Source organism: Lontra canadensis, unplaced genomic scaffold (assembly GCF_010015895.1).
Source record: "Lontra canadensis isolate GAN:19392208 unplaced genomic scaffold, GSC_riverotter_1.0 scaffold52, whole genome shotgun sequence".
NCBI classification, from domain to species: domain Eukaryota; kingdom Metazoa; phylum Chordata; class Mammalia; order Carnivora; family Mustelidae; genus Lontra; species Lontra canadensis.
The window spans coordinates 12,670,183-12,698,099 of NW_022631046.1; the positions used below are offsets into that span (position 1 = coordinate 12,670,183).

The following is a 27,917-nucleotide window of genomic DNA, read 5'->3' on the forward strand; positions in this document are numbered from 1 at the left end:
AAAGTCAGTAAATAGGAAAAAAGCAACCTTCATTTTGACTTACTATTTCCAATATAATATAATTTGTTTATCAAGGTTTTTAAGTAATTTAGGTTAATTTACCCTCCAACTGACAACATAATTTTTTAAAAGATTTTATTTATTTTACTTGAGAGGGGGGAGAGAGCAAAAGCAGGGGAGCAGCAAAGGGAAGGAGAAGCAGGCTCCCTACAACCAGGGAGCCCGAGGCAGGACTCCATCCCAGGACCCCAGATCATGACCTGAGCCAAAGGCAGACACTTCACTGACTGAGCCACCCAAGTGCCCCAATATTTCATTTATTTTTTTGAAAGAGAGATAGAGAGAGCACGCACAGAAGAGAGTGAAAGGGAGATGTAGACTCCCCGCTGAGCAGGAAGCCCCAGGTAGGGTGGATCCCAGGCCCCTGAAATCATGACCTGAGCCGAAATCAAGAGTGGACATTCAACCGATGGAGCCTCCCAGGCATCCCAACACCTCAGTCTTTATAGAATGTCCATACTGCCTCACTCTCGGTAAAAGGATGAACATTTACTGAAATCACTCCTAGCGATCTAGAAAATCTTAAAAACAGGACAGTGTTGAAAAAAGGACAGTGAAAATTTTTTTGTGGACTTAACTGCTGACTTTTTAAAAAATGTAATACAATATAAAAACATCAAGGTTAATTGTAGGACACATAGTCTATTTTAAGCCATGAATCTGTAGCTGCAAATGGCTATAATAAATGAAAGGAAAGAATGTAACTAGTCTATGGTGATCCTTGAACTTGAAATTGAAACCATATCTTCAACACATTTCTCTAAGACAGGCTTCGCAGCATGCAAACTGTTCAGTAAATATTTATGGAACACTTTGTGTGCACACCTGGCATCTAGGCGCTGAGAATCCACATACAAGGGCAAAACAGACCCTTGTATGAGCTTCTAGATAATGGAAAGGAGGGAAATGCTTTCTCAACCTTAGCAAATGGAACTAACTTAGTTCTACAGTTCAGAATGCCCAAAATAAGTAGGATTCAAGAAGAAATGACAATTCCAGAACCAGAGAATGAAAAGAACAAGTGAGTCAGGACTATCTTGCATCAGAAAGCAAGGATGTGCTCAAAAAATGATGGAACATGTTAAAAGAACACAAAAGCCAGGTTGCAGGGGCTCTCTGAGCTAATTTGAACATCAAAATAACAGTAACATATTATAACCAGAACAGAAACAGAATCCAGAGTCTACACTGAAACAAACAAATAAGAAAGAGAGAAGGAGAAAACATTAAGGGGTGCCTGGGTGTCTCAGTCAGCTAAGTGTCTTGCTCTTGATTTCTGCCCAGGTCATGATCTCAGGGTCACAAGATCGAGTCCCACATCAGGCCCCACGCTCAGCGTGGAGTCACTTGAGTCTCTCTCCTCTGTTCCTCTTCCCACTTGCATTCTCTCTCCCCCTCTCTCTCTTTCTCTCTTTCTCTCTCTCTCTTTCTCTCATAAATAAATCTCTAAGAAAATGTTAAGAGGGGGGCTTGGGGAGCTCAGTCAATTAAGCACCTGCCTTCAGCTCAGGCCATGATCCCAGCATCCTGGGATCAAGTCCCGCATTGGACTCCTGCTTGGCAGGGAGCCTGCTTCTCTCTCTCCCTCTGCCTGCCACTCCCCTTGCTTGTGCTCTCTCTGTGTCAAATGAATAAATAAAATCTTTTGAAAAAACTAAAAAATGTTAAGAAATAAGGATTTAGAAAATTTCCATCTTGCAACCATCATCGTAGTCATTGGCTACAATGGCAAGAATCATCAGTGGATATAAATACAAGTAGGTACAAGATTTTTCAGAAACAGGGTATTTAGTCTCAAAAGTATTTCCCCACAAATTGCTTGCCAATTACAAAGGGAAAATAAGATCTTTACAGTGAAGAAACAATAGACTACCCTAAACCCTCAGTTTAAAGTTAACCTCACCAGTAATGGTGTGAATTAACAAAAATGCCTCCTCAGGGAGGCACTGAGAAGCGCATTATCACTTACATAGTCATCTTTACCTAAAAGCACAGCTTCAGTCTAATCATGAGAAAACATCAGACAAACCGAAATTGTAGGACATTTTACAAATTAGCTGACCTGGACTCCACAAAAATGTCAGTGGCATGAAAGACTGAGAAAGACAAAAACTTCTAGAGCAAAGAAACCAGAAAGACAGCACCACTCAACTTAGCGTGCCATCCTGGACTGGATACAAGCCTGAGAAAAGGCATTGCTATGAAAGGACATGATGGAGGGCACCTGGGTGGCTCAGTGGGTTAAGCCTCTGCCTTCGGCTCAGGTCATGATCTCAGGGTCCTGGAATCAAGCCCCACATTGGGCTCCCTGCTCAGCAGGGAGCCTGCTTCCTTTCCTCTCTCTCTGCCTCCCTTTCTGCCTACTTATGATCTCTCTTTCTGTCCAATAAATAAATAAAATCTTTAAAAAAAATAAAAGGACATGATTGGAATCACTGGTAAGTTTTGAATGTGGATTATAGATTCAACTAACAATGTTAAATTTTCTGATTTTTTTTAAGTCAATTTTGAGGATTTTATTTATTTATTTGACAGAGACAGAGATCACAAGTAGGCAGAGAGGCAGGCAGAGAGAGAGGGAGAGGCAGGCTCCCTGCTGAGCAGAGAGCCCTATGCGGGGCTCAATCCCAGGACCCTGAGATCATGACCTGAGCCGAAGGCAGCGGCTTTAACCCACTGAGCCACCCAGGCGCCCCTAAATTTTCTGATTTTGATAATTGTACAGTGCTCATGTAAGATAATATCTTTGTTCTTAAGAAATACATTCTGGGGTGCCTGGGTGGCTCAGATGGTTAAGTATCTGCCTTCGGCCCAGGTCATGATCCTGAGGTCCTGTGGTTGAGCCCCGCATCGGGCTCCTTGCTCAGCGGGGAGCCTGCTTCTGCCTCACCCTCTGACTGCTTCTCCCTCTCCCTCTGCCTGCCACTCCCTCTGCTTGTGTTCTCTCCCAATCTCTGGCAAATAAATTAATGAAATCTAAAAAAAGAAAGAAAAATACATTCTGAAGTATTTAGGGGTAAAACATCGTTAAGTCTGCAACTTACTCTGGAAAGGTTCAAATTAGCGATGCCTGGGTAGCTTAGTCAGTTAAGCATCTGCCTTTAGCTCGGGTCATGATCCTAGGTGTTGAAATCAAGTCCCATGTCAGACTCTTTGCTCAGCCAGGAGCCTGTTTCTCCTTCTGCCCTTCTCCCTGCTTGTGCTCTCTCTTTCTGACAAATAAAATCTTTTTAAAAAATGGTTCGGGGCGCCTGGGTGGCTCAGTGGGTTAAAGCCTCTGCCTTCAGCTCAGGTCATGATCCCAGGGTCCTGGGATCGAGCCCCGCATCAGGCTCCCTGCTCAGCGGGGAACCTGCTTCCACCTCTCTCTCTGCCTGCCTCTCTGCCTACTTGTGATCTCTGTCTGTCAAATAAATAAATAAAAAATCTTAAAAAAAAAAGGTTCAAATTTTATAAATGAATGGATGGACAGATGCATAGGTCAATAGATGGATGGGTAGATTTAAGAGAAACTTATAATGGTTGCAGCAAAATGTTAAAAAAAAATACTGGTAAATCTGGATGAAGTATATATGAGAATTCTTTATTCTTACATCTTTTAAATTTGAAGTTATTTCACACTTCTATTTTATTTAAAGATTTTATTTATTTATTTATTTGAGAGACAGTGTGAGCGAGCGAGAGAGAGATAAAGAGAGGATGCATGAGGGGCGCCTGGGTGGCTCAGTGGGTTAAAGCCTCTGCCTTCGGCTCAGGTCATGATCCCAGGGTCCTGGGATCAAGGCCCGCATTGGGCTCTCTGTTCAGCAGGGAGCCTGCTTCCTCCTCTCTCTCTGCCTGCTTGTGATCTCCGTCTGTGAAATAAATAAATAAAATCTTAAAAAAAAAAAAAAAAAGAGAGGATGCACAAGCAGGGAGAGGGAGAAGCAGACTCCCCCCGTGGGGAGAGGAGCCCGATGCAGTGCTGGATCCCAGGACCTGGAGATCATGACCTGAGACAAAGACAGATGCTTTAACTGACTGAGCCACCCAGGCATCCCAAAAGTGGCTTTAAATAAATTAATCCAACACCTAATAATTTTTATAGATGACTACTGCATTTTACTAGTGTATATCGAAGGGCTATATGTAAGAGGTTTACTCATTGTTTCCTGGTCAACCTCCTTGTTACCTTCCTAGAAGGTTCATCAGGAAGCTACATAGTAGTCATCTAGATATAAACAGAATCTATTCAATAGTGTCTACAGGGGTTAAGAATGAGACTGTCGGGGCACCTGAGTGGCTCAGTGGGTTAGGCCTCTGCCTTCAGCTCAGGTCATGATCCCAGGGTCCTGGGATCAAGCCCCGCGTCGGGCTCTCTGCTCAGCAGGGAGCCTGCTTCCCCCCCTCTCTCTGCCTGCCTCTCTGCCTACTTGTGATCTCTGTCAAATAAATAAATAAAATCTTTAAAAAAAAAAAAGAAAAAAAGAATGAGACTGTCACTGGTCCCTCAATATCCATATGCTCCTCTTCCTTTCTCAGTCCTCTGCATCTGGGTGGTGTCATGAGATTAATTTTCATTCAAGGAACATAAGTAGAAGGGATGTGTCACTTTCTCTCTGAGGCAGGCGAATGTGGGCATGCCTTCCCCTGTTCCTTCTCTTCCCCTTTGGCCAAACCTAGAGTGGTCATGTGTTCAGATGGCAGAACCATAAGAGAAAGCAGCTTGGATCCATGAGTCACCCCTGGGAGGAGAACTCTCTGGAGAACTACCTGATCAGCACTAAACTTTATACGTGCCAGAGGCAAACTTCATTGTGTTGTACTGATTAGACATTAATCCGCTAAATTGAAATACTCAGAGCTGCTTTCAATTCCTCTTTCTCTTCTCCCTCTCTTTTTTTCTTTTCTGTAGAAAATATCGATTGGTTTCTCTTCTCTGAATTATTGGTTTCTTTCCTAGCTAGGGCCAGTAGGATCTGTAAGGTTGATGCCAAGAAGGCAGCCAGCAGAACTGGAAAGTTGGTTACCTACAGGGGAATGAGCAAGTAAGGGACAATATATTGAAGATAATGAAAACCAATTTAATCTCTGTCAGAGAAAGTAGTTACAAATGTGAAAAGGAAAAAAAGCTAGAATGAGTCCTGTGGTATTCTGACTTGGAATTGGAGGTATTAGTTGAACTCGTGGTTTAATTTTTTATTTTTTAAATATTTTTATTGATTTATTTGACACAGAGGGATTACAAGTAGGCAGAGAGGCAGACAGAGAGACAGGGGGAAGCAAGCCCCCTGCTGAGCAGAGAGCCCAATGGGGGGCTCGATCCTAGGACCCTGAGACCATGACCTGAGCCGAAGGCAGAGGCTTAACCCACTGAGCCACCCAGGTGCCCCTGAACTCATGGTTTTAAAAGAAGAGAGAGAGAGAAATGTGTGTGTGTATGTATATATACTTGAGAGAGCCTAAAAGCAATAATACCCCAGAGAATAAGCACATTTTTGCTCTCAGATCAAATGCTTTTCTCCCCTAAACAGAACCAGAGCTCTTTGGAGAAATGGCTTATTCCAGAGCTGGGGAAGAAAAAGTAGATGATGAGTCTGGGGGAAGTTGGGTGGGGGGATGGGTGAAATAGGTGATAGGGATTAAGGTGTATACTTGTCATGATGAGCACCAGGTATTGTATGGAAATGTATACACCTGAAACTAATATACACTGTTTTAACTAACTGGAATTTATATAAAAACTTAAAAATAATAGCAAAAAATGATAAATAAATAAATGAGATGAGTCTGGAACATTTGCTGTACCAGAAAGTAACAAAGTGCTCAAAAACTGATGGGAACTTATCAGAAGAATACAGGATCAGTTTAAAGAGGTTTCTACTGGCCAAATCTGTGTTAACATAAGCATCAAAAGAATGTTTTATTAGATTATAATTCATTGAATAAAATAGGAATCCATATGTGCATACTGATATAAATAAATGAAGAATGAACTAAATAAATGAAGAGAAAGTAAAGCACTTCCTTAGTGTAGAATAATAAATGTAGGACCGATAGAGTTAGAAAATCACCATCTGCCAATTATCTCATAATAATTGATTCAGGCAACAATCAATGATAGATGCAAATTACTTATTAGTTAAGATAAAAATAGTAACTTTACAATGAAAAACTTGGCGAACAACACCTTCATCAAGTGATCAAAATTCATCTCACCAGGGGCACCTGACTGGCTCAGCTGGTGGAGTGTGCAGTTCTTCATCTCAGAGTTGTGAGGGGCACCTGCGTGGTTCAGTTGGTCGAGCATCTGCGTTCGGCTCAGGTCATGATCTCGGGGTCCTGCGATCGAGTCCCACATTGGGCTCCTTGCTCAGCAGGAAGCCTGCTTTTCCTGCCCCTATCCCTGCTCCTGCTCTGTCAAATAAATTAAAAAAAAAAAACCTAAAAAAAAAAATCAAGCCCCACATTGGATGTAAAGATTATTTAAGGGATAACATCTTGGGTTTTTGGGGTTTTTTTAGATTTATTTATTTGGGATGCCTGGGTGGCTCAATTGGTTAAGCACCTGCCTTCAGCTCAAGTCATGAGCCTGGAGTCCCAGGATGGAGTGCTGTGTTAGGCTCCCTGCTCGGCAGGGAGTCTGCTTCTCCCTTTGACCCTCCCCTCTCTCGTGCTCTCTCTCAAACAAACAAAGTAAATAAATAAAAAAATAGATCTTTAAAGAAATAAAGATTTATTTATTTATTTGGGGTGGGGAGGCAGAGGGAGGAGAGAGAATCTCCAGCAGACTCCCTGCTGAGTGCAGAGCCTGAGGCAGGGCTTGATCCCACAACCTCAAGACCTGAACTGAGCTGAAATCAAGAGTCTTACACTTAACTGACTGAGCCATCCAGGTGCCCCAGAATAAAATTTTTTTTTTTTAAATTCACCTTACCAGTAATAGGACAAATCAGCATTATGCGCCTTCTGGTATGAGACTCTGAAACAAAAAAAACCAAAGGATCACTTCCATGATATTCCTACCTTAAATGCAAACTGTAGATCTAATCATGAGAAAACACCAGAGAAATCCAAATTGTCTATCTTGTACTTCAAAATAGGTGTCTGATACTCTTCAAAAATGTCTGGGTCATGAATGACAAAGGTAGGTAGAAAGCCTGTTCCCGATGGAAGAAGCTTAAAGAGACATGAAAATTACATGGAATGTCCTCTTGGACTGGATACTGGATTAGAAGAAAAAACATTTTTTGTTTGTTTTGATTTCTTTTTTATAGGCTATAAATGATGTTATTGGGAAATTTGGATATAGGATCTATGGATTGGATGGTAGTTTTATACCAATGCTCATATCCTGATTTTTGATGGCTGTGCTTTGTTTCTTAGGAAATACACACTGAAGTATTTAGGAGTAATGGGGCATCGTGTATTTTTTTTTAAGATTTTATTTATTTATTTGACAGACAGAGATCACAAGTAGGCAGAGAGGCAGGCAGACAGAGAGGGGGAAGCGGGCTCCCCGATGAGCAGAGAGCCCGATGCGGGGATCGATCCCAGAACCCTGGGATCATGACCTGAGCTGAAGGCAGAGGCTTTAACCCCTGAGCCACGCAGGCGCCCCGAGACATCGTGTATTTAACTTCACCCTCAACTGGTTCAGGAAAAATATGTCTTTGCATGTGCATATAGGTATGCATGTATATTTCTGTGCATATTCATAATCTATATATCTATACATGTAAGCATATTATTATGTGTATGTAGGAAAATGTTAACAATTGGGAAAACTGAGTGAAGGATATATAAAAGTTCTTTGTACTAGTCATGCATCTTTTCTGTAAAATTACTTCAAAATTTAAAAAAGTAAGCAAATACCCAAAGCCAGAAAATATGAAGAATAAGATGTTGAGAATTTTCCCATAAATAATGAAAGCTAATCCCATGGGAGTGAAGGAGAGTCCTAGGAAGAGAATGTAAGAGAGGCCAAAGACAGAACTTTGGAAACAGTCACAGTATCCTAAACTGGGTGTTCAGTAGATATTAGATAATTTTAAAATATAGCCTAGGGGCACCTAGGTGACTCAGAAGAATCTGCCTTTGGCTCAGGTCATGATCTCAGGGCCCTGTGACGGAGCTGGAGTCAGACTCCCTGCTCAGCATCTGCTTCTTCCTGCTCTCCTTACCTCCTCACCACCTTATGATCCTTCTCCTCTCTCTCTCAAATAAAGAAATAAAATCTTATTTAAAAAAAAAAAAAGGTAGCCTAGGGGTGCCTGGGTGGCTCAGTGGGTTAAGCCTCTGCTTTCGGCTCAGGTCATGGTCTCAGGGTCCTGGGATCGAGCCCCGCATTGAGCTCTCTGCTCAGCGGGGAGCCTGCTTCCCACTCTCTGCTTGCCTCTCTGCCTACTTGTGATCTCTGTCAAATGAATAAATAAAATCTTAAAAAAAAAAAAAGGTAGCCTAGACTAATCTAGCCATTATATTGATTTTCAAAATTAGTGTACTAAAATACTTGTATTTTTCCTAGATGTATTTATGGTTGTTTTTATTTGTTCGTTTTTTGTTTTGTTTGTTTTGTTTTAAGTAGGCTCTGTGCTCAATGTGGGGCTTGAACTCACCACCCTGAGATCAAGAGTTACCTGCTCTATCAGCTGAGCCAGCCAGGCATCCCATATTTACACTTTTTTTTTTTAAGATTTCACCTATTTATTTGAGAGAGAGACAGAGATAGTGACAGAGATAGTATGAGCAGAGAGGGCATGAGCAGGGAGGAGAGGGAGAAGCAGGCTCCCTGCTGAGTGGGAAGCCCCACATGGGGCTCGATCCCAGGACCCCAGGATCATGACCTGAGCCGAAGGTAGACAGTTAACCGACTGAGCCACCCAGGCGCCCCCATATTTATGTATTTTAACAATCATGCTACCTTACATATTTTAAGTCAAAACATGCCTATTTAAAAACATGCCTTTTAAAATTACCCTTGAATCCATTATGTTAAGGCAAAATCTCAAATGTTTCAACAATTCTTTAAAATAGATGTTACCTTTTTTTTGTTTTTATTTTTTTAGTTATATTTCTTAGAGTAAATGGTACCCCAAAAATCTTTAAGTTGTCTAGATTATTGTTACAGTTTCAATATATTTCAATGTTGAAATATATTTCAATATTTTTTTTGGATATATATAAGATTTGTTTATGTAATGAAAATTATGAAAGCAGTGATATATAAAGACAATTCAGGTTGGGTACAATTTGTTTGAAAGACAGTAGTGAGGGGCGTCCAGGATCCTAGGATGGAGCTCTGCATTGGGCTCCCTGCCCCACAGTGAGTCTGCTTGTCCTTCTCCCTCTGCCCCATCCCCCCGCTCCCCTTGTGCTCCTGTAAGCTCTCTCTCTCTCTCTCTCTCTCTCTCTCTCTAATAAATAAATAAAAATCTTAAAAGAAAAGACAGAAGTGATATTGGAACAAGTAATATTGTTCATGTGCAAGAACACAGTATAAGGAATCCTAGAATCCACTAATGTACAAACAACATATACCAGTTTAGTTCCAAGAGTCATCACATTTCCAGGACACCTGGCTGGCTTGGTCAGAAGAACAATCGACTCTTGATCTCAGGGTCATTAGTTTGAGCCACACATTGGGTATAGAGATTACTAAAAACTAACTAAATAAGTAAATAAGTAAAAAAAAAAATTTAAGAGTTATTACATTTCCATTTACACAGACTTCAGGTGTTTTATCATATTTTTTTAAATAAAAAATTGGTCCTTAGCTTCAGCCATACCACTTAAATAATGAAGTAAATAATACTGATTATTTATTTGTTTGTTTTTAAGACTTTTATTAATTTGAGAGAGAGAGAGAGAGCAAGTAAGCAAGTGGGTGAGCAGGGAAAGTGCGGGGGTGGGGGGGCGCAGAGAGAGGGACAAGCACACTCCTCTCTGAGACTCTGAGTGAAGAGCCCCATGCAGGGCTGGGTCTGGAGAACCTGAAATCATGACCTGAGCCGAAATCAAGAGTTGACCGCTTAACCAACTGAGCCACCCAGGCACCCTTATTTATTTATTTTTAATACTGATTTTTAAAAAGATTTTATTTATTTATTTGACAGACAGAGATCACAAGTAGGCAGAGAGGCAAGCAGAGAGAGAGGAGGAAGCAGGCTCCCCGCCGAGCAGGGAGCCCGATGCGGGGCTCGATCCCAGGACCCTGAGATCATGACCTGAGCTAAAGGCAGAGGCTTTAACCCACTGAGCCACCCAGATGCCCCTTCTTTTTCTTTTTTTTTTTTCCGAAGAATATATATTTTTTAAAGGTTTTGTTTATTTATTTGACAGAGAAGAAGAGAGAGAGCACAAGCAGGGGGAACAGCAGGCAGAGGGAGAGGGAGAAGCAGGTTTCCCACTGAGCAGGGGATCTGACGCAGGGCTCTATCGCAGGACCCAGAGATCATGAATTGAGCTGAAGACAGATGCTTAACAGACTGAGCCCCTAGGCGCCCCTAAATATTTTTCAAATTGGCATTCCTAATATCAAAAGAAAAATATGTTTCTTTTCCACCTGTTTTAAAACAGCACAAATTATAGAAAATTTGAGGAATTGCTTGTGTTAGTAGGTTAATTATAATTGTGTAGAAATCAGCAATATTCAGTTTCTTTCAGAAGAATAAAGTCAGTTAATTCTACTAACATTTGAAGTTATTGCTGTCTAAAGAATGCATTTGATTCCCTAAAGCAACTCCTTCCCAAATGACTATCTTTCAAGTTTAGAGATATAATAGTAGAATTCAAGAATTTTCCCTGAAATTTCATTACGTATACAAATTTTAATTTCATTTAGGATTGCCCGCAATTGCACTGTATTCATGTGTGAGTAGGCCCCTTAGTTACCTACAGCAAAAATATCATGAGTGACATGAGGTTTGAATTACAACAAATTACAATACATTTTGTCTCATAATGACCCAGGGCATAAACAGAAACTTAGGTAGTCTCTATCCTACGTCTCTAAGGCTGAGTGGAACTATTTCTACTCCTTTTAGTAAAGCCTCATCCCTTCATTTTATATTCATTACTTCTCATATTTGCTATTTTTGGGGGGGTATATATATTTCTCCCTATATATATATTTCTCCCTACAATTTCCTGTATGGTTACCAAGTCTGTGGCTGTGCCCACCTTTGAGCAATTGATATTCCCCAGTTCCCCTTTATACTTAAGCAGTTGCCCCATCTTGTATGGCGTACTGATGGCACACACCACAGCCTTGCACCTTGTTCTTGCAGGTGTAATAAAATGTGAACAGTCAGTTGGAAGCAAATCAGATCAGCTGGGATTCCGTTCTAGTAAACTGAGCACTTCACATCCATGGCGAACCAGGTAATTCAGGATGTCGTCTCATTTTCTAGATAAGAAACTTTTGTCAGACTCGTTCTAAGGGCTCATGCTTTGAATTCCTTATATCATTGGTTCCTAAACCTGACTATTTACAGGAATCACCTGGGGATCTTTAAAAAATGGCAGATTCCAGGATTCCTCATCAAACTTAGTAAGCAGAATCTTTTGCTGCCTCAGAACATCTCTGTCTAAAAAGCTCTCCAGGTGCTTTGATGAGAAACCATATTTGGGAACTTCTAACTTGTGATGATGACCTGCCTCATTTAAAAGCTGTCCAATGGGGCTCCTGGGTGGCTCAGTTGGTTAAAGTGTCTGGATCTTGGTTTCAGCTCGGATTGCAATCTCAGAGTCGTGAGATCGAGCCCTGCATCAGGCTCCCTGCTCAGTGGAGCACCTACTTCTCCCTCTCCCTCTGACCCTGTTTGTGTGCTCTCTCTTTCTCTGTCAAATAAATAAATAAAATCTTAAAAAATAAATAAAAAGGCTGTCCAAGTGGTAGATTATAGCCAAGCAGTGACTAAAGTTGCCATCTACGTGTGCACCTTCTATTTGGACTATTTTAGGCTCTGCCATATCTAGGTATGCTTCTCCTCTGAGCCAAACCATATTTTATGCTGTTAGTTGCAGAAAGAAGGAAATGTCGAAACATCAAGATATAAAGACCGGGTAAAAGCAGTCACCTGATTTATTTCCTATAAAATACAATATCCCCCAGTAGGCAGATCTAACTTAGACAATTTTCATCCCCCTGCACAAAAATGCATAACTTCAAGAGTTTGAACTGGGGTCCCAGAGCTCTTGGGGTGCACTTAGGGTGCACTTTGTGCTCTTGGGGTACACTTTGGTAAAGGCATTGCCCCTAGTCTTATAGCCAAGGTACTCTAGGCCACCTATGATACCCTTCCAAAGAAGGATGGGGATGGTTTGACCTTTTAAAACTTTTTTCAGAATGGAAATTACAGCCCCATGGTGAAGTCCATTTTATTTTATTTCAGATAGGAAAAGACAAATTTCTCCCTAGTCTCTTTAAGGAGACACGAAAACAAACAAGATTTCTAATCAAAAAAGACAATAACTGGGGCGCCTGGGTGGCTCAGTCAGTTGGGCAGCTGCCTTCGGCTCGGGTCATGATCCTGGGGTCCTGGGATCGAGCCCCGCATCAGGCTCTCTGCTCAGTGGAGAGCCTGTTTCTCCTTCACCCTCTCCCTCTGCCTGCCGCTCTGCCTACTTGTGCTCTCTCTATGTCTCTGTCAAATAAATAAATAAATAAATAAAATCCTTTGGGAAAAAAAAAAGACAGTAACTAAGGTGCTAGAGGGTGCTACCCTTTTTTTCTCAAGGAAGATATGAAAAGGGACTTTCGTCTACCTTGCATAATTTGTTACAGCCCTCCATTAGATGGCTGTGGTAGGACTTATTTTGGGGTTTTTTTGTGTTATTTCCCCATGACAGGCATGATCCTCAAATCTATCAGTGCCACCTTGACCTCCGGCTCTAGGTTTACAAGGGCCTTTAGGAAAGTTCCACTTGAATGTCCTTTCTCTATCTAGCATCTCAAATTCTCTTTATCTCTCAGATATGCTTCTGTGTTGAGACTGGCCACAAGGGAAATTTGTGCAAGATTTCAAAGGCAGAAGTGAAGCCCTCACGCTCTGAAGGTCAGTGTGAGCTGTGAGGTGCTGGGGCAGCTCATGCACACGGTTGCTGATCTGCTGCCTAACCTGGGAGTGGGACAGCGGCCACATTTGGAGCTCTTTCAGCAACTCCAGGACCTTCAGTTTCTCTGAGTCCTGGGCCAGATGGGTGCGCAGCACCTTGGCTCCTAGAAGCACGTGCAGCATGGCTCCTGCCGAAACATGCGTTATTGAGATTGTAGGTGTCAAGAGACAGATGCACAGTCTAGTTTATCCTCATGGGATCCAGTTGGTCTTTGTGGATTCTGCTTTGTCCCTGTTCATCCTCACTTCATGTCCAGCTTTCCTGACTGACCCAAACTCTATTGATTTAGAGAAATTTCAGGTCAAACCCCAGACACAGAGGCAACCTCTTCTCCAGGTCCCACAGTTGTGTAAGACTTAGTCCATTTGGGCTCTCTGCTCAGCAGGGAGCCTGCTTCCTCCTCTCTCTCTGCCTGCCTCTCGGCCTACTTGTGATCCCTGTCTGTCAAATGAATAAAAAACCTTAAAAAAAAAAAGACTAATTCCCTAAAATAAACTTATTTCATAAGGCTCATAGGGCTGGTCAAACTCTGATCCAGACAATGGTACTGGAAGTGATTCCAGAAGAATTAAAACTTAAGAATGGGTTCCATGAATCTGTTCCAGGTTATTTCATCTAGTTGGATTTAAAGGCACTGACCACCAGCTATCAATGACAAAGGTGACTCTGGTTATCCATGGCATGCATTAGCAAAAGACAGTTTCTTAAATCATCACCTATGGACACCTGTAATCAAGTACCTAAAGAAGATAAGGCAGGGGCGCCTGGGTGGCTCAGTGGGTTAAGGCCTCTGCCTTCAGCTCGGGTCATGATCCCAGGGTCCTGGGATTGAGCCCCACATCTGGCTCTCCGCTCAGCAGGGAACCTGCTTCTTTTTCTCTCTCTGCCTACTTGTGATCTCTCTGTCAAATAAATAAAATCTTAAAAAAAAAAAAAAAGAAGATAAGTCTTTGGGTAACCACGTGGATACTTTCATCAAATATTTAAACGAAAACAATGAGTATAATGGAGTTGGTTGGTTTATGCTAATTATGCTGGATAAGTGGGGGAAAGGAAATGATGAACTTAGGGCTTTAAATGTTCAGCTCAAGATAAAGGATTAGAAATCTTATGTTAAAAAAAAATAAGAGAGAGAAGAAAAAGAAATCCTATGATTGTCTTCCTACATCTGCAACGTTGTACTTTCTAAAAGCCAAATCCAAAATCTAATCCTGACTTAAAATGCAATTGAATTCCCAATCTTGAAGGTCTCGTGTTAAAATTAATTTTTGTTTTTGTTTTTGAGCAGCAGTGAGATCCTGAATATTGGCATGGGAATGGGAATCTATGGGCAAATTGATGAGACTGGAATCATGAACTTCTAAATTCTGCTGAGGCCTCTTTTGATAATATTAATGGCCTTTCCTCCCTTGCCCGAGGAGCTTAGTCTCTCCTTACATGTAAAATCTGTATTGGATTCTCCGGGGGTAGTTAGTTGCCTTATAGGGTCTGCTGATCCTCCTCAAGACCTATTATCAATGCCTTCCATGGCTTCTATACCCATTGCAGGAGATCCTAGAAGACAAAATAAGTAATGTGCATGATTTATATTGACAGAAACCTGGGCAACATGTATGGGGATGGAGACAGAATGTGGGGTTAGGTGCATGGTAGTCATCCTCTAGGATGGCCCAGTGATCCACACCACCTTACCCACATTGTATCAGGATTGGTCTCTGTGATCAATAAAATACAGAAGTGATAGCTTCTGAGATTAGATTATAAAGGGCACTACAGCTTCTCTCTTGGTTGCTATCTGTCTTTCCTAAATGACTCACTCTGGGAAAGCTGTGCCATGAGCAGCTCTATGGAGAGGTCCATTTGATAAGGAACTGGAATGTCCTGCCAGTGGCCAAGTTAGTGAGCTTGGAAGCACGTCTTCCAGCCCCAGAGACCACAGTTCCAACCAGCAGCTTGACCACAACCCCATGACACACCCTGAGCCAGGCCATCCAGCTGAGCCTCTCCCAGATTCCTGACCCTCAGAAAATGTGAGATAATAATTGTTTTTGTTTTATACCCTTAAGTTTTGGGATAATTTGATAAGTAGTGGTAACTAAAATAAAACAGAAGGAATATAATGGTAGATCAAACCAAATTTATTGATATGGGTACCATTAACAGTGTCTCAATCCATTGTTTTAGTTCAAATAGCTGAGAAGGTCTCTAACAGTTTGGCTGAAATTTGAACTCAGTAGTGGCTCATATTGAATGAAATTAAAATACGAGACTTGGTATATTATATAGGAAAGTATTTTTTAAAATTGTTTTTTAAGTAGGCTCCTTGCACAAGATGGGGTTCAGACTCACAAACCTGACATCAAGACTCCTACGCTCTAACAACTGAGTCAGCCAGGTGCCCCCTGGATAGGAAATTATTGACAAGGACACTCTCCTCTTTTTTCTTTTTCCTAAGATTTTATTTATTTGACAGACAGAGATCACAAGTAGGCAGAGAGGGAGGCAGAGAGAGAGGAAGGGAAGCAGGCTCCCTGCTGAGCAGAGAGCCCGATGCGGGGCTCAATCCCAGGACCCCGGGATCATGACCCGAGGCGAAGGCAGAGGCTTTAACCCACTGAGCCACCCAGGCGCCCCCTAAGATTTTATTTTTAAATAATCTCCATACCCAATGTGGGGCTTGAACTCCAGCCCCAAGATCAAGAGTGGCATGCTCCACCGACTGAGCCAACCAGGCGTGCCAAACAAGAGTCCTTCCTTGACCAAACCTTAGTTAGCCTCCTTGAACCTTTTTCAACCCTTTCAACATGTCCTTGAACATGTCCTCCAAGAGCCCACCTGTAGCAAGAATCTTGTCAAAAAAAAATCTTGCCCTTTGCAACAACATGGTTGAAGCTGGAGAGAATAATGCTAAGTGAAATAATTCAGTCAGAGAAAGTTCTTTCCATATAATCTCACTCATATGTGGAATTTAAGAAACAAAACAAGTGGGGTGCCTGGGTGGCTCAGTGGGTTAAGCCTCTGCCTTTGGCTCAGGTCATGATCTCAGGGTCCTGGGATCGAGCCCCGCATCTGGCTCTCTGCTCAGCAGGGAGCCTGCTTTCCCCTCTCTCTGCCTGCCTCTCTGCCTACTTATGATCTCTCTCTCTCTCTCAAAAAAAAAAAAAAAAAGAAAAAAAAAAGAAACAAAACAAGTGAACAAAGAAAAAGAGAGAGAGAGAGAAACAAACTAAGAAACTCTTAACATCAGAGAACAAACAAAGTTACCAGAGGGAAGGTGGGTGGTAGGGATGGGTGAAATAGGGTATGGAGATTAAAGAGTATACTTATCATTATGAAAAAAATAATAATAAAATAGGAAAAAAAAATAATTCTATCTACTTAGCTTAACAAAAAACCTCCTTACCTTGATATCTTTTTTTAAAATTTGATATAGAGAAAGCATGAGTGGGGGTGGGGGGAGGAGGTAGGGGCAGAGGGAGAGGGAGAAGCAGGGTCATGATCCCAGGGTCCTGGAATCAAGTCCCCAGCCGAAGGCAGCCGTTTCACTGACTGAGCCACTCAGGTGTCCCTTGATATCTAATTTATTTACTTATTCTTTTAGTAATCTCTACACCCAACTTGGGGATTGAACTCACAACCCTGAGATCTAGAATCACATGTTCCACTAACTGAGCCAGCCAGGAACCCTCCCCAGCCTTGATATCTGATTACCCTCAATACTTTATCAAATTCCTCATTCCCCAAGTAATATCTGATTACCTTGGACTGCCTTCAGCAGTCAGACCTGTTAGGTCAAGTTAACAAGAATTACCCTACCCTCTTAGTAACTTACTGACCACTGACCCTCTCCCTAACTCTGCCTAAAATCCCCACATTTAGATATTGTCTCAATGCATTCTCATAAACTTTGCAAGATAGATGTTACTCCCATGCAGGACCAGTTATGTAATTTGTAATTTCAGTGCAAAATGAAAAAGACCTCTTGTTCGTTATTATTAAGAATTCCAAAATGGTGGTAGCAGAGCATCAAATCTAGCACAGGCCCTGTATAACTGTACAAGCCCATGGGGCTACCCGCTCCTGTCATCTTACATTAAGAAACAGGTTCATAGAGATCTAGTGAATTCCCAAGGTTACTTTGTCCAGAGCCAGGGCTATGTCAGAGCCAGAATTATAATAGGAGTTTGAACCCTACTAAACTTTCCCCAATTAAACTAGGTCCTTCTGTGTTGAACTGAATCTAATGAAAAATTTCCAAATTTATTGAACACACAAAATGTGCAGCCACTTTCACTCTAGTTCAACCATATACCCCCAGGTAGTGTTAAAATGCATTTACTGTATGTTTTGGTACGTCATACAAACCATTCTGATGAAACCCCAAGCTGTCTTGTCTAAAGAGTCCTTGCTGCACATTTTCTTCTAAAATACTCTCCTGTGGTCTAACGGCAAATGCAGACATGTCTATGTGTAATACTGCAGTAACATTCTAACTGCAACACCAAAATAAAGTATCATATCACACTTGGGTTTTTTTTTTTCCTCCTTCTTTTTAAGGGACTACTAAACTGGGACTCATTTAAACGTAAAAAAACTGAACCCCGACGTCAAGGAAAGACGCTTGAAGGTGAAGGGACAAAAGAAGAGGTCACGAGCACAAAACCCACACCACTCAAAAACCCGGCTCAGAATGCGCGCGTGCGCAGAACGAATCCTCCTGCGCAGAAACCGGGCCGGAAGGGCTGGGGCGGACGGGGGCGGGGATAGGATTGCTAGGAGAACGTGATGACGCTACGGCCTCGGCGCCCTTTTCCGCCAATGGGTGCCGCTTGCTGCGGTGACACGTTATGTGCGTCACGGTGACGACGCGCGAAGGGCACAGATCTAAGGGTCGGGAGGACGTTCGGCCTCTGTGAGCCGCAGCCTTTTCGAGGGAGCGGTTGTTTGTTCGCCATCTTAGGAAGTGAGTGTGCCAGGCCTTGCCCCCGGTGGGTGCGGGAATCGGAGCCCCTCTGAGGAGCCGCTTAGGCTGTAGGCCTGGTCGATTTCCTTGAAGGAGGCCGCCATGACCTCCTCAAGGGCGCGGAGGCGGGAGGAGCCCGTGTCGGGGTTCTAGGGTGCCGGTGACTTTGGCGGCCTGAGGGGCTCCTTTACCTTTCCTCCGTCCGCTGCTCTCTTCCCTTAGGAAGATGTTCTCGTCCGTGGCGCATCTGGCGCGGGCGAACCCCTTCAACGCGCCCCACCTGCAGCTGATACACGATGGCCTCACGGGCCACCGCAGCAGCCCCGCGGGGCCCCCGGGCCCGCCCCGACGTTCCCGCAATCTGGCAGCAGCCGCTGTGGAAGGTGAGCTTAGACCCTGCCCCTATATGGTCGTTATGTGCCCTCATGATCCACTCGGCCTTAGTGGCCTGGAGGACAGAGGAGGAGAACGCACCTGGCTTTCTGCACCACAGGACGGGGCCTAGTTGCTTGCCCTAGGATGTCAGTCCTTTTCGCTCTAGGCCGTGTGTCCGATCCTTGGCCCTCCCTCAAGGGCGTGGAAGGGCCCAGGCACAGTTCCCTCTGTGACCTCCACGTCCTCGGGAGAGTAGTTAAAGAGGCGGTGACTAGCTCCTTATCCTCTCTGCCGTGAGACCGCTTGGTCAGTGGACTTAAGTGTTGGGTAAAGTCTCCTTCCTAGCCACTGGCCACCTGCAGTTCTTTCTGTCTGTTACTTAATTTGGCTTTAATTTTTTTTTTTTTTAAGGATTTTATTTATTCATTTGACAGATCACAAGTTGACAGACAGAGATCACAAGTAGGCAGAGGCGGGCAGAGAGAGAGGGGGAGGCAGGCTTCCCCGCTGAGCAGAGAGCCCGACACGGGGCTTGATCCTAGGACCCCGGGATCACGACCTGAGCCGAAGGCAGAGGCTCTAACGCACTGAGCCACCCAGGCGCCCGGCTTTATTTTCTTCTTAAAAATACTTCTTTGTCAAGTATTCCCGAAGTCTAGTGTTTGCTGAGAGGAGATATATGTTAATGTTTTAAGTCCCAGTGGAGTGTATGGACAGAGAAACCTGAAAACCAGATTGTAGGAATTGTGTAAATGTTATCTAAATTGTGTAAAACCTAAAGTTTCAATCATTTATGAAAAAATCCTTACAGCGTTATGTAGTAAATGTATTTGACTTTAGGAGTTTATCCACTTTTATGCTTAACCATGAATCCATAAGTGGGGATAATATTGATTAGTGACTGGGGTACACTTAGAAGTTTGCAACCTTTTACTTGTCTAGTGCTCTTCCTGGGTTTGGTTTGTATTCTGAAGTGTGTTTTTATCAGCAGTTAATAATTTGAAATTTGATTTTAATTCAAAGAGCTATTAACATTGTCAAAGACTTTTTAGTATGGCCGAATAAGAGCTGGTGTCTCACAGAACCTTCATAATAATCTAAATGATGCTTTAATTTTGGCAGTAAATGTCTTGTTACTTAAAACTAGATGGAATATCCTCTTTCAGCTTAATTGTAAACAGTGGCCAAAGCTGTTCATTTGTGATAGTACTATTTCACAGGGAATCATAGGTCTCTTTCATTCCCGGGGCCTTAGTCATCTCTGAAGAAATACTTACTTGATTTTTTTTTCAATCAAACAGAGCAGTATAGCTGTGACTATGGATCTGGCAGATTCTTTATCCTTTGTGGACTTGGAGGAATTATTAGCTGTGGCACAACACATACAGCATTGGTTCCTCTAGATCTGGTTAAATGCAGAATGCAGGTTTGTTTTGCATGTTGGATTGAAAGCGTATTGTTGAAGCATGGCTTTTAAAGTTGTACAACGTAGACCTCTACTAACAAGCTGTGTGGAAACCTAATTATCCAGGAGGTAAGTTGATAACCAGTAACATGAGTTTTATATTAAAATGCATGGTGTGTCTTGTCTTACTACAGAGTACAGTTGCGAATATGGCTCCATGAAGTTTTATGCACTGTGTGGCTTTGGTGGGGTCTTAAGTTGTGGTCTGACACACACTGCTGTCGTTCCTCTGGATTTAGTGAAATGCCGAATGCAGGTTTGTATTTAGATGGCAATACTGGATGTATCTTTCATGTGTGACTTAATTCGAAATAATTTAAAAAGATTTCACAAATGAGAAAATTTGAAGACGTAACAACTGCTAGAAACTTTGGTAGGAAACCAAACCCAAATTTTCTTGACTCATGATCTTTATTTTAGTTAGTGTTTTAAATTGAAGAAAATGGCTCTATTAAAAATGAGAGTGTAGGCACATTTTGGATCTCAAACCCTGGCTATAAATGGTATTTTGCTGCTGTGCTCAGTTCTGACTAGAGTCCCTCTTCAGGGCCTACTGGTTCTTTATGCTCCCAGATAGTCATTTTATAAGCAGTTGCATATTACAGTAGGTAATCCGTAGTGTATTTTTGAAGTAATTTCATTTCTCTTATTTTTCTGATAGGATCAGGTTAGAACATTAATGAAGATTAGAAAAAATACTCTTCTTCACTGTCTTAGTATTAAAGTTTTGTAGGCACAGCTTTTTGTACATTTATTTACATAAGTTTTTTTATGATTAGAATATCTTAATTAGGATTACTGAAACAAAAATAATCAAACGACAAAAATTTATTTGTCCCAAACAGGATTAGAAGTCTTCTTATCTAAAAGAGAGAGGAAGGTGAAATAAAGGAAGGTGAAATGTTAGCAGGGAGAGGAAGGTGACGTATACCAGCCCTTGTAGTACTGGCAGATAGAGTGAAATTAAGATTTTTTTTTTTTCTTTCCCATTAGTTAATAGAATGGATATGAAATACACCTTCACTAAGATGTATGCATGTCTCTTGAAGTGAATTTAGGTCAAAAGACAGATTCTCATGTTGATTTTTTAAATTTGTGTTTAATTTGCCTTAAGTTCATGAAACTTTATAATTAAACTTCTTAATGGGCTAAGCATGTATCAGGGATATAGACTTTTATCTTAGGCAATAAGCTTTAAAACTAATTTTTAAAAAGTGGTAGAGTTGGATGGTGAAAAATTTTGAGTTAGTTTTATCATGTATTTTTCTAGGAATTCTGCCTCAACTAACCCTCCAAGACTTAAGTCTGACTGAAAGAAAGCTAGACCTTAGTATACAAAGTTAAATTTACAAAGATGATTGTAGGTACTAGGTTGATATGCAGTGAATTTGTGTTTACCCACCTTTTGTGCAGTTACTGGTTTATTTTAGAACCAAAGGAAAAACTAGTAATAGTAAAATATTTATGAGAAATGATAGCTGTTTGGTACATAGAACTAGTTTTTTTCTTCTTGTTTTAAATACAGGTGGACCCCCAGAAGTACAAGGGCATATTTAATGGATTCTCAGTTACACTTAAAGAGGATGGTGTTCGTGGTTTGGCTAAAGGATGGGCTCCAACTTTCATTGGCTACTCTATGCAGGGGCTCTGCAAGTTTGGCTTTTATGAAGTTTTCAAAGTCTTGTATAGCAACATGCTTGGGGAGGTATGTAATTTAACTTAGAAATGGACAGTCTAAGTTTACTTACGTAAATTGTAAAACCAAAAAGGATCTTTTTTTGGTCTGTATTATACTGTGATGCTTTCTAGGTAAGTTGGATTTTGAGTTTTTTTTAAAGAGAAAGGATCTGGGATTCCTCTGTACTTCCAGAGCCAACTATACTTGGCACCTAGATGTTCAAAAAATAATTCACATTGTATTGTGGTTGATAAGGTTACGGAGAGGATATACATTCAGTCTCACGTGTGTTGTTTGTGGACCATATGATAAACACTGTTAGGTTGTCTGAAATGTACTGTTTCCTAGAACTGTCCCCTAATTGAAATTGAAAACAGCCGATGCAATAGCGATACATGTTCCTTCTTATGTTTTTCAATTTAGGAGAATGCCTATCTCTGGCGCACATCACTATATTTGGCTGCTTCTGCCAGTGCTGAATTCTTTGCTGACATTGCCCTGGCTCCTATGGAAGCTGCTAAGGTTCGAATTCAAACCCAGCCAGGTTATGCCAACACTTTGAGGGATGCAGCTCCCAAAATGTATAAGGAAGAAGGCTTAAAAGCGTAAGTGAACATTTGTCTAGAGTTACAGAATAAAAATACTCATTTAAGGGAACTGCAATTGTTAGCATTAAACCTACTGGACTTTTTTTTTTTTTTTAAGGCTATTATGTTAATGTCCATATTTACCTTTTATATAGAACATAAACCCCAGGGACAGGGATAAGTTGATTCATGGTTTAAGCCCTGAATTAAAGACTACTTTTTCTAATGAACCGTTTGTCAGTCTGCATATGACTTGATAGTAACTTTTGGGAAGGGCTTGTTAGAATTCTTGTCATTGGTGGGGCGGGGGGGCGCGCTTGGGTGACTCAGTTGTTAAGCATCTGCCTTCGGCTCAGGTTATGATCCCAGAGTCCTGGGATCGAGCCTGCATCTGGCTCCCTCTTCAGTAAGAAGCCTGTTTCTTCCTCTTCCGCTGCCCCTGCTTGTTTTATTCCCTCTCACTGTGTCTCTCTCTGTCAATTAAATAAATAGAATCTTTTTTTTTTTTTAAAAAGGCTTATCATCTGTGTTCACAGCTAAGAATTTGCATATAGTCTGGCTACAACATGCTTCCTTAGATCCACCTTTGTGGATGCCAATCTTGAACTGAGTTCTACTTGTAAACTTCTTGTTTCTTGTAGTTCCAGTCAGAGAAACATCCAGCAACTTTCTTGGTTGTATAGTCAAAGGTGCTTGAGTCATTGGCATGTGAGATAAATATACCTGCATGTTAGTCTTAGGTTCTGATAGAAATGACATGCAATTATGCTGCCATTTTTTGCTATCAGGACTCGGCTGGTGTGCGGACACGTCTGTTAATGATGAGAATCTCTGCTAAGTGAATAAATGCAACTGAGTAAAATAAGTCTCTTGGTTTCCTAGATTCTACAAGGGCGTTGCTCCTCTCTGGATGAGACAGATACCATACACCATGATGAAATTTGCCTGCTTTGAACGTACTGTTGAAGCATTGTACAAGTTTGTGGTTCCCAAGCCCCGAAGTGAATGTACAAAGGCAGAGCAACTGGTTGTAACATTTGTGGCAGGTTACATAGGTATGAGTTATTTACAGCATGTTTGTCTGAAATTAAGGACAAGTAACCATTTCTGTTACTGGCCCCTTTTTGTGAGGGGGAAAAAATATTCTAAAGAAGTTATCTTCCCATAGCATTTTTTGTGCCTTTTTAAGATTCATAAATGCTTGTTAGTTTCTGAAAGAATTATTTTCAGGTTTACATGTCTTAAGTTTGGGGGATATATTGATTGCATTGCTGTACCCTTTTTTTTTTAGGTCTAGTTTCTCAATACAAATACAAAGGAAAGTTAATTAAAATGTGGATATAAAAACTTGAAGGATTGTTCTGTTATTACATAGGATAGACTGCTATATAACTTTGTCAGTCTCTAAATCTGATTCTTTTTAAGAACTAAAAATTAGGAAAAGGTTATTGGTTGTAATTCGAACTTTTTAAAATTAATCCCTCGTGGGACTGTTTATGTTGACTTTTTTCAGCTGGAGTGTTCTGTGCAATTGTTTCTCATCCTGCTGATTCTGTGGTATCTGTGTTGAATAAGGAGAAAGGTAGCAGTGCTTCTCAAGTCCTTCAGAGACTTGGATTTAAAGGTAGGATTCCATCACCACCACTGCCCCCGCCCCCAAACAAAGAGTAACACTTGAGTATGTTCCATTTTTCATTCATGTTTCATATTTCCACCAGGTGTATGGAAGGGACTCTTTGCCCGTATCATCATGATTGGCACTCTGACTGCACTACAGTGGTTCATCTATGACTCCGTGAAGGTCTACTTCAGGCTCCCTCGTCCTCCTCCACCTGAAATGCCAGAGTCTCTGAAGAAGAAGCTTGGGTTAACTCAGTAGAATGATCAAAGCAAATGTGGACTGAATCTGCTTGTTGATCAGTGTTGAGGAAAGTGCAAGAGGAACTTTTATATATTTGACAGTGTAGGAAATTGTCTATTCCTGGTATAATTACTGTAGTACTCCTGCCTAAGGCGAGAGTTTCAGACCCACTGTTGAAATAAACCCAACTGTTCATGATTTGTCTGTGATTCAGTGGTTATTTTTAAAAACAGTTTTTAAAGATTTAACCCTAAAATGGAAGGATTTAAGTATAAGTTAAAACCTTAAGGAAAAGTGCAAACTAATCACTGTTGGTTCAGTACTACTTACACTCCTAAAAATAAAGGAAATCTACCTGAATTTTCAAAAACTTGATAGAGTTGTAGTTAAATTGAAATATGGATAAATATGTGCGGTTTTATTTTGACAAGTTAATTTCAGCATGTAATCAAATTTTGCAACATGTACTATAATTTTTAAAAATCCCAGTGAGTTTGCTAATCCTCATTTGTAAAAGAAAATCTTTTTTTCTAGGGGCACCTGGCTGGCTCAGTAGGAATGTGCAACTCTTGATCTCAGGGTTATCTGTTGGAGTCCTACACTGTGTAGAGATTACTTAAATAAACTTTAAAATCAAATTGAAAAAATATGTAAATTAGGCTGGTTGTTAAAAAGATAGATTTTTTTTTTTTTTAAGATTTTATTTGACAGACAGAGATCACAAGTAGGCAGAGAGGGAGGGAGAAGCAGGCTCCGGGCTGAGCAGAGAGCCAGATGCAGGGCTCCATCCCTGGACCCTGAGATCATGACATGAGCTGAAGGCAGAGGCTTTAACCTACTGAGCCACCCAGGCGCCCCAAAAAGTTATTTATAGGTTTTCTTTTGTTTGTTTGTTGTTTGTTTTAAGTAATCTGGAACCAGTGTGAGACTTGACTTTATAAGCCTGAGGTCAAAGAGTCACATACTCTACTGACTGAGCCAGCCAGTTGCCCCTAGAATGATAGTTTTTAAAAGGACCAAAGCACTTGATGGCTAAAACCACTTTAAAAAAAGAAAAAATAAAAAAATAAAAGATTTTATTTATTTGAGATTGAGAATGAGAGGGGAGAAGGTCAGAGGGAGGAGACTCCCTGCTGAGCAGGGATTCCCTATGTGGGACTCAATCCTGGGACTCCAGGATCATGACCTGAGCTGAGGGCAGTTGCTTAACCAACTGAGCCTCCCAAGTGCCCGCTAAAACCACCTTAGTTGGCAATTCTCAAATCTGACTTTCTAAACTACAAAACCTACAGCATAAAATCACCCAGAAAGTAAGCCACTGTTCAGTTTTCTCCTGTTTGATTAGGAAATGTGAAAACCTAATCAGTAATAATTACTCAAATCTGATTACATTTGACCTGAGGTCTTCAGGTATCTGGATTGGGTTGGCAATCCCTGTATAAAGTATAAAAATGGGGGTGCCTGGGTGGCTCAGTGGATTAAGCCTCTGCCTTCAGCTCAGGGTCCTGGAATCAAGCCCTGCATAGGGCTCTGCTCAGCAGGGAGCCTGTCTCCGCCGCCTCCTCCCCTGCCTGCCTTTCTGGCCTACTTGTGATCTCTGTTAAATAAATCTTTATACAGATAGGGACTTGGGGAAAAAAATTTTGAAGAAGTCTGAGGGAGAGAAATGTTTTTATTAACAAACCCATGTTGGAAGGCCAGTGAAAATTTAGGAACCAGATACATTTAGTTACATGTTAACTTCTCTCTGTCATCACTTCGTTTTAAGATTACAAATTTGTGTGTATTGCAGAGAGAAAGGAAGGGTTGTGGCTGCAGTTAAGCCACACTTAGAAGGTACAGCTCTAGTATGAGCCCACGTAAGTGATGGCTATGGTAACTGGCATCACCAGTGTGCATTAGCATTGCTGTGTAACAAACCAACTGAAATCTAATGGCTTGAGACAATCTCAGATCAGGAATTTCAGCAGCATCTCTGCTGGATCTTGGCTCTGGGTCTCATGAAGTTACAGTCAGCTCTGAGGTCCTTTATAAAGGTTTTCACACTGGGCACCTGGCTGGCTCCATTGGTAGAGCATGCAACTCTTGATCTCAGGGTTGTGAGTTCAAGACCCACATTAGATGTAGAACTTACTTTAAAAAAAAAAGGCTTTCACATGTATGGGCTAGGGAGATACTCCAAGAATCTCCCTGTTAGTGGGTCAGTCTTTTTCTAAAGATCTACAGCATGGTGGCCTCAGGGCAGTTGGGTTTATTTCAGGACTTTGAGGCAGAGCCAGGCAGAAGCTGGGTTTTTTTTTAGGACTTAGATGTGGAAGTCCTATCAATCCTTCCACTATACTCTGTCACAACATCAGATATCTCAGAAGACTCAATCCCAGCATGAGGTGAAAGGAACATAATCCTGCTGGGAGAAGTGTCAGTAATGTAAGAAGAACATGTAGGAATGGAAATATATGTATATTAAGCCAATCCAAAGGTGGACTGGATTTGAAAAAGTGATATACAGTTCCGCCAGCTTTCACTGTAAGAGATTTCCACTGCTAACTTTGAATGTGAGTTTTATTTTCAAGGACGATAGATTTTATTTGTGGGTATTGATAAGTATACGGTATTCATTGTCAAGAGTCAGCTATCTGTAGTTAGAGGTAATTTCAAGGGTATTTCTGAGTGAAAACCATTTCAGCCTAGATATTCAAGGAAATAAATGCTCACTCAAAATTTTGTGTATTCCCATTTCCCATTTTAAATTTTATTCATACTAAAGGTTCTAATGTCATTTTAAATACCTTTTTTTTTTTTTTTTTTTTTAAGATTTATGTATTTACTTGGCAGAGAGAAACACAGTGAGAGAGGGAACACAAGCAGGGGGAGTGAGAGTGAGTGGGAGAAGCAGGCTTCCCATTGAGCAGTGAGCCTGATGTGGGACTTGATCCCAGAAACCTGGAATCATGACCTGAGCCAAAGGCTGCCGCTTAACGACTGAGCCACCCAGGCACCCTCTAATGTCATTTTAATAACACTTTTTTCACATTTGGTTTAAGAAAAAGTCAATTCCATAAAGCAGAACCCAGTGGAATGAGTATATTTGATTAGTATAATTGAATTACATTGTAACACTAGGACATGATAGAAGTGCATAGTCTTTTCAGGAGAGTCAAAAATTATTCAAACTGTTTTTAACAACAATTAAAACGGAGAAAAACAAAACGAGTTTTGCTAAGTTACAAATACCTTATGATGTACACAACAGAAGAACTTAAAGTTGAACCAAACCTTCATTGTGTGAAAGCTTGAAGTTTGGGCCATGTTTTAAAATGAGTTTAACATTTTGTGATACCATTCTTGGGATACAGGATAGAAAAATATCCATACTGTTCATGAAGTTTGGTACATAGTTTTGCTGCTAAATTTAGGAGCTACCAACTGTTTCTTTAGCATAAGAAATAGAAACAGTTGACTGTTTAACAACTTGGGGGTGGGGATGGAAGTTAGGGGTGCTGATTCCTTCCCTTCCCTGAAAACCACCAAATACCAGCATTGATACGGTTTATGAATCTTCTAGTTATTAATATATGACTTGAGTTTCCTAGAAAAACACTAAAGTGTGCATGTGTGCCATGCATGCAACAGTCACTTAATAGAGGCTAGCTATACTGAATGAAAGTCTAGGGGATATGTCTCCTGCACAAGATATAATTCCCACCTAATACTGTGATTCGATGTACAAGTCAGCTAGCTTGCTTTATGGAATGCAATGTATGCAAGATTTGAAGATGAAGGATAATTCATTTAAGGAGCAGAATCTACTACTTCAAGCCATGATGTCA

At 41.2% G+C, this 27,917-nt stretch overlaps 1 protein-coding gene and 1 non-coding gene across 3 annotated transcripts; both read left to right on the forward strand.

Annotated features, from left to right (window-relative positions):
• The first annotated feature begins 17,989 nt into the window (after positions 1 to 17,989).
• SLC25A3 (solute carrier family 25 member 3) lies at positions 17,990 to 24,287 on the forward strand. 2 transcript variants are annotated; one of them, XM_032874296.1, is made up of 8 exons: positions 17,990 to 18,121; positions 18,344 to 18,504; positions 19,798 to 19,922; positions 21,487 to 21,666; positions 22,063 to 22,244; positions 23,109 to 23,281; positions 23,740 to 23,850; positions 23,945 to 24,287. In XM_032874296.1, the coding sequence occupies exons 2-8, from the start codon at positions 18,348 to 18,350 to the stop codon at positions 24,103 to 24,105; spliced, it is 1,089 nt and encodes a 362-aa protein (XP_032730187.1). In that variant the 5' UTR covers positions 17,990 to 18,121; positions 18,344 to 18,347; the 3' UTR covers positions 24,106 to 24,287. The 2 variants fall into 2 exon arrangements, with proteins under 2 accessions (XP_032730187.1, XP_032730188.1); XM_032874297.1 differs by lacking the exon at positions 19,798 to 19,922 and adding an exon at positions 20,096 to 20,217.
• LOC116877525 lies at positions 22,790 to 23,037 on the forward strand. Its single transcript, XR_004384664.1, has one exon. It is a non-coding gene; the product is annotated as a small nucleolar RNA SNORA53 (small nucleolar RNA).
• Positions 24,288 to 27,917: the final 3,630 nt, after the last annotated feature.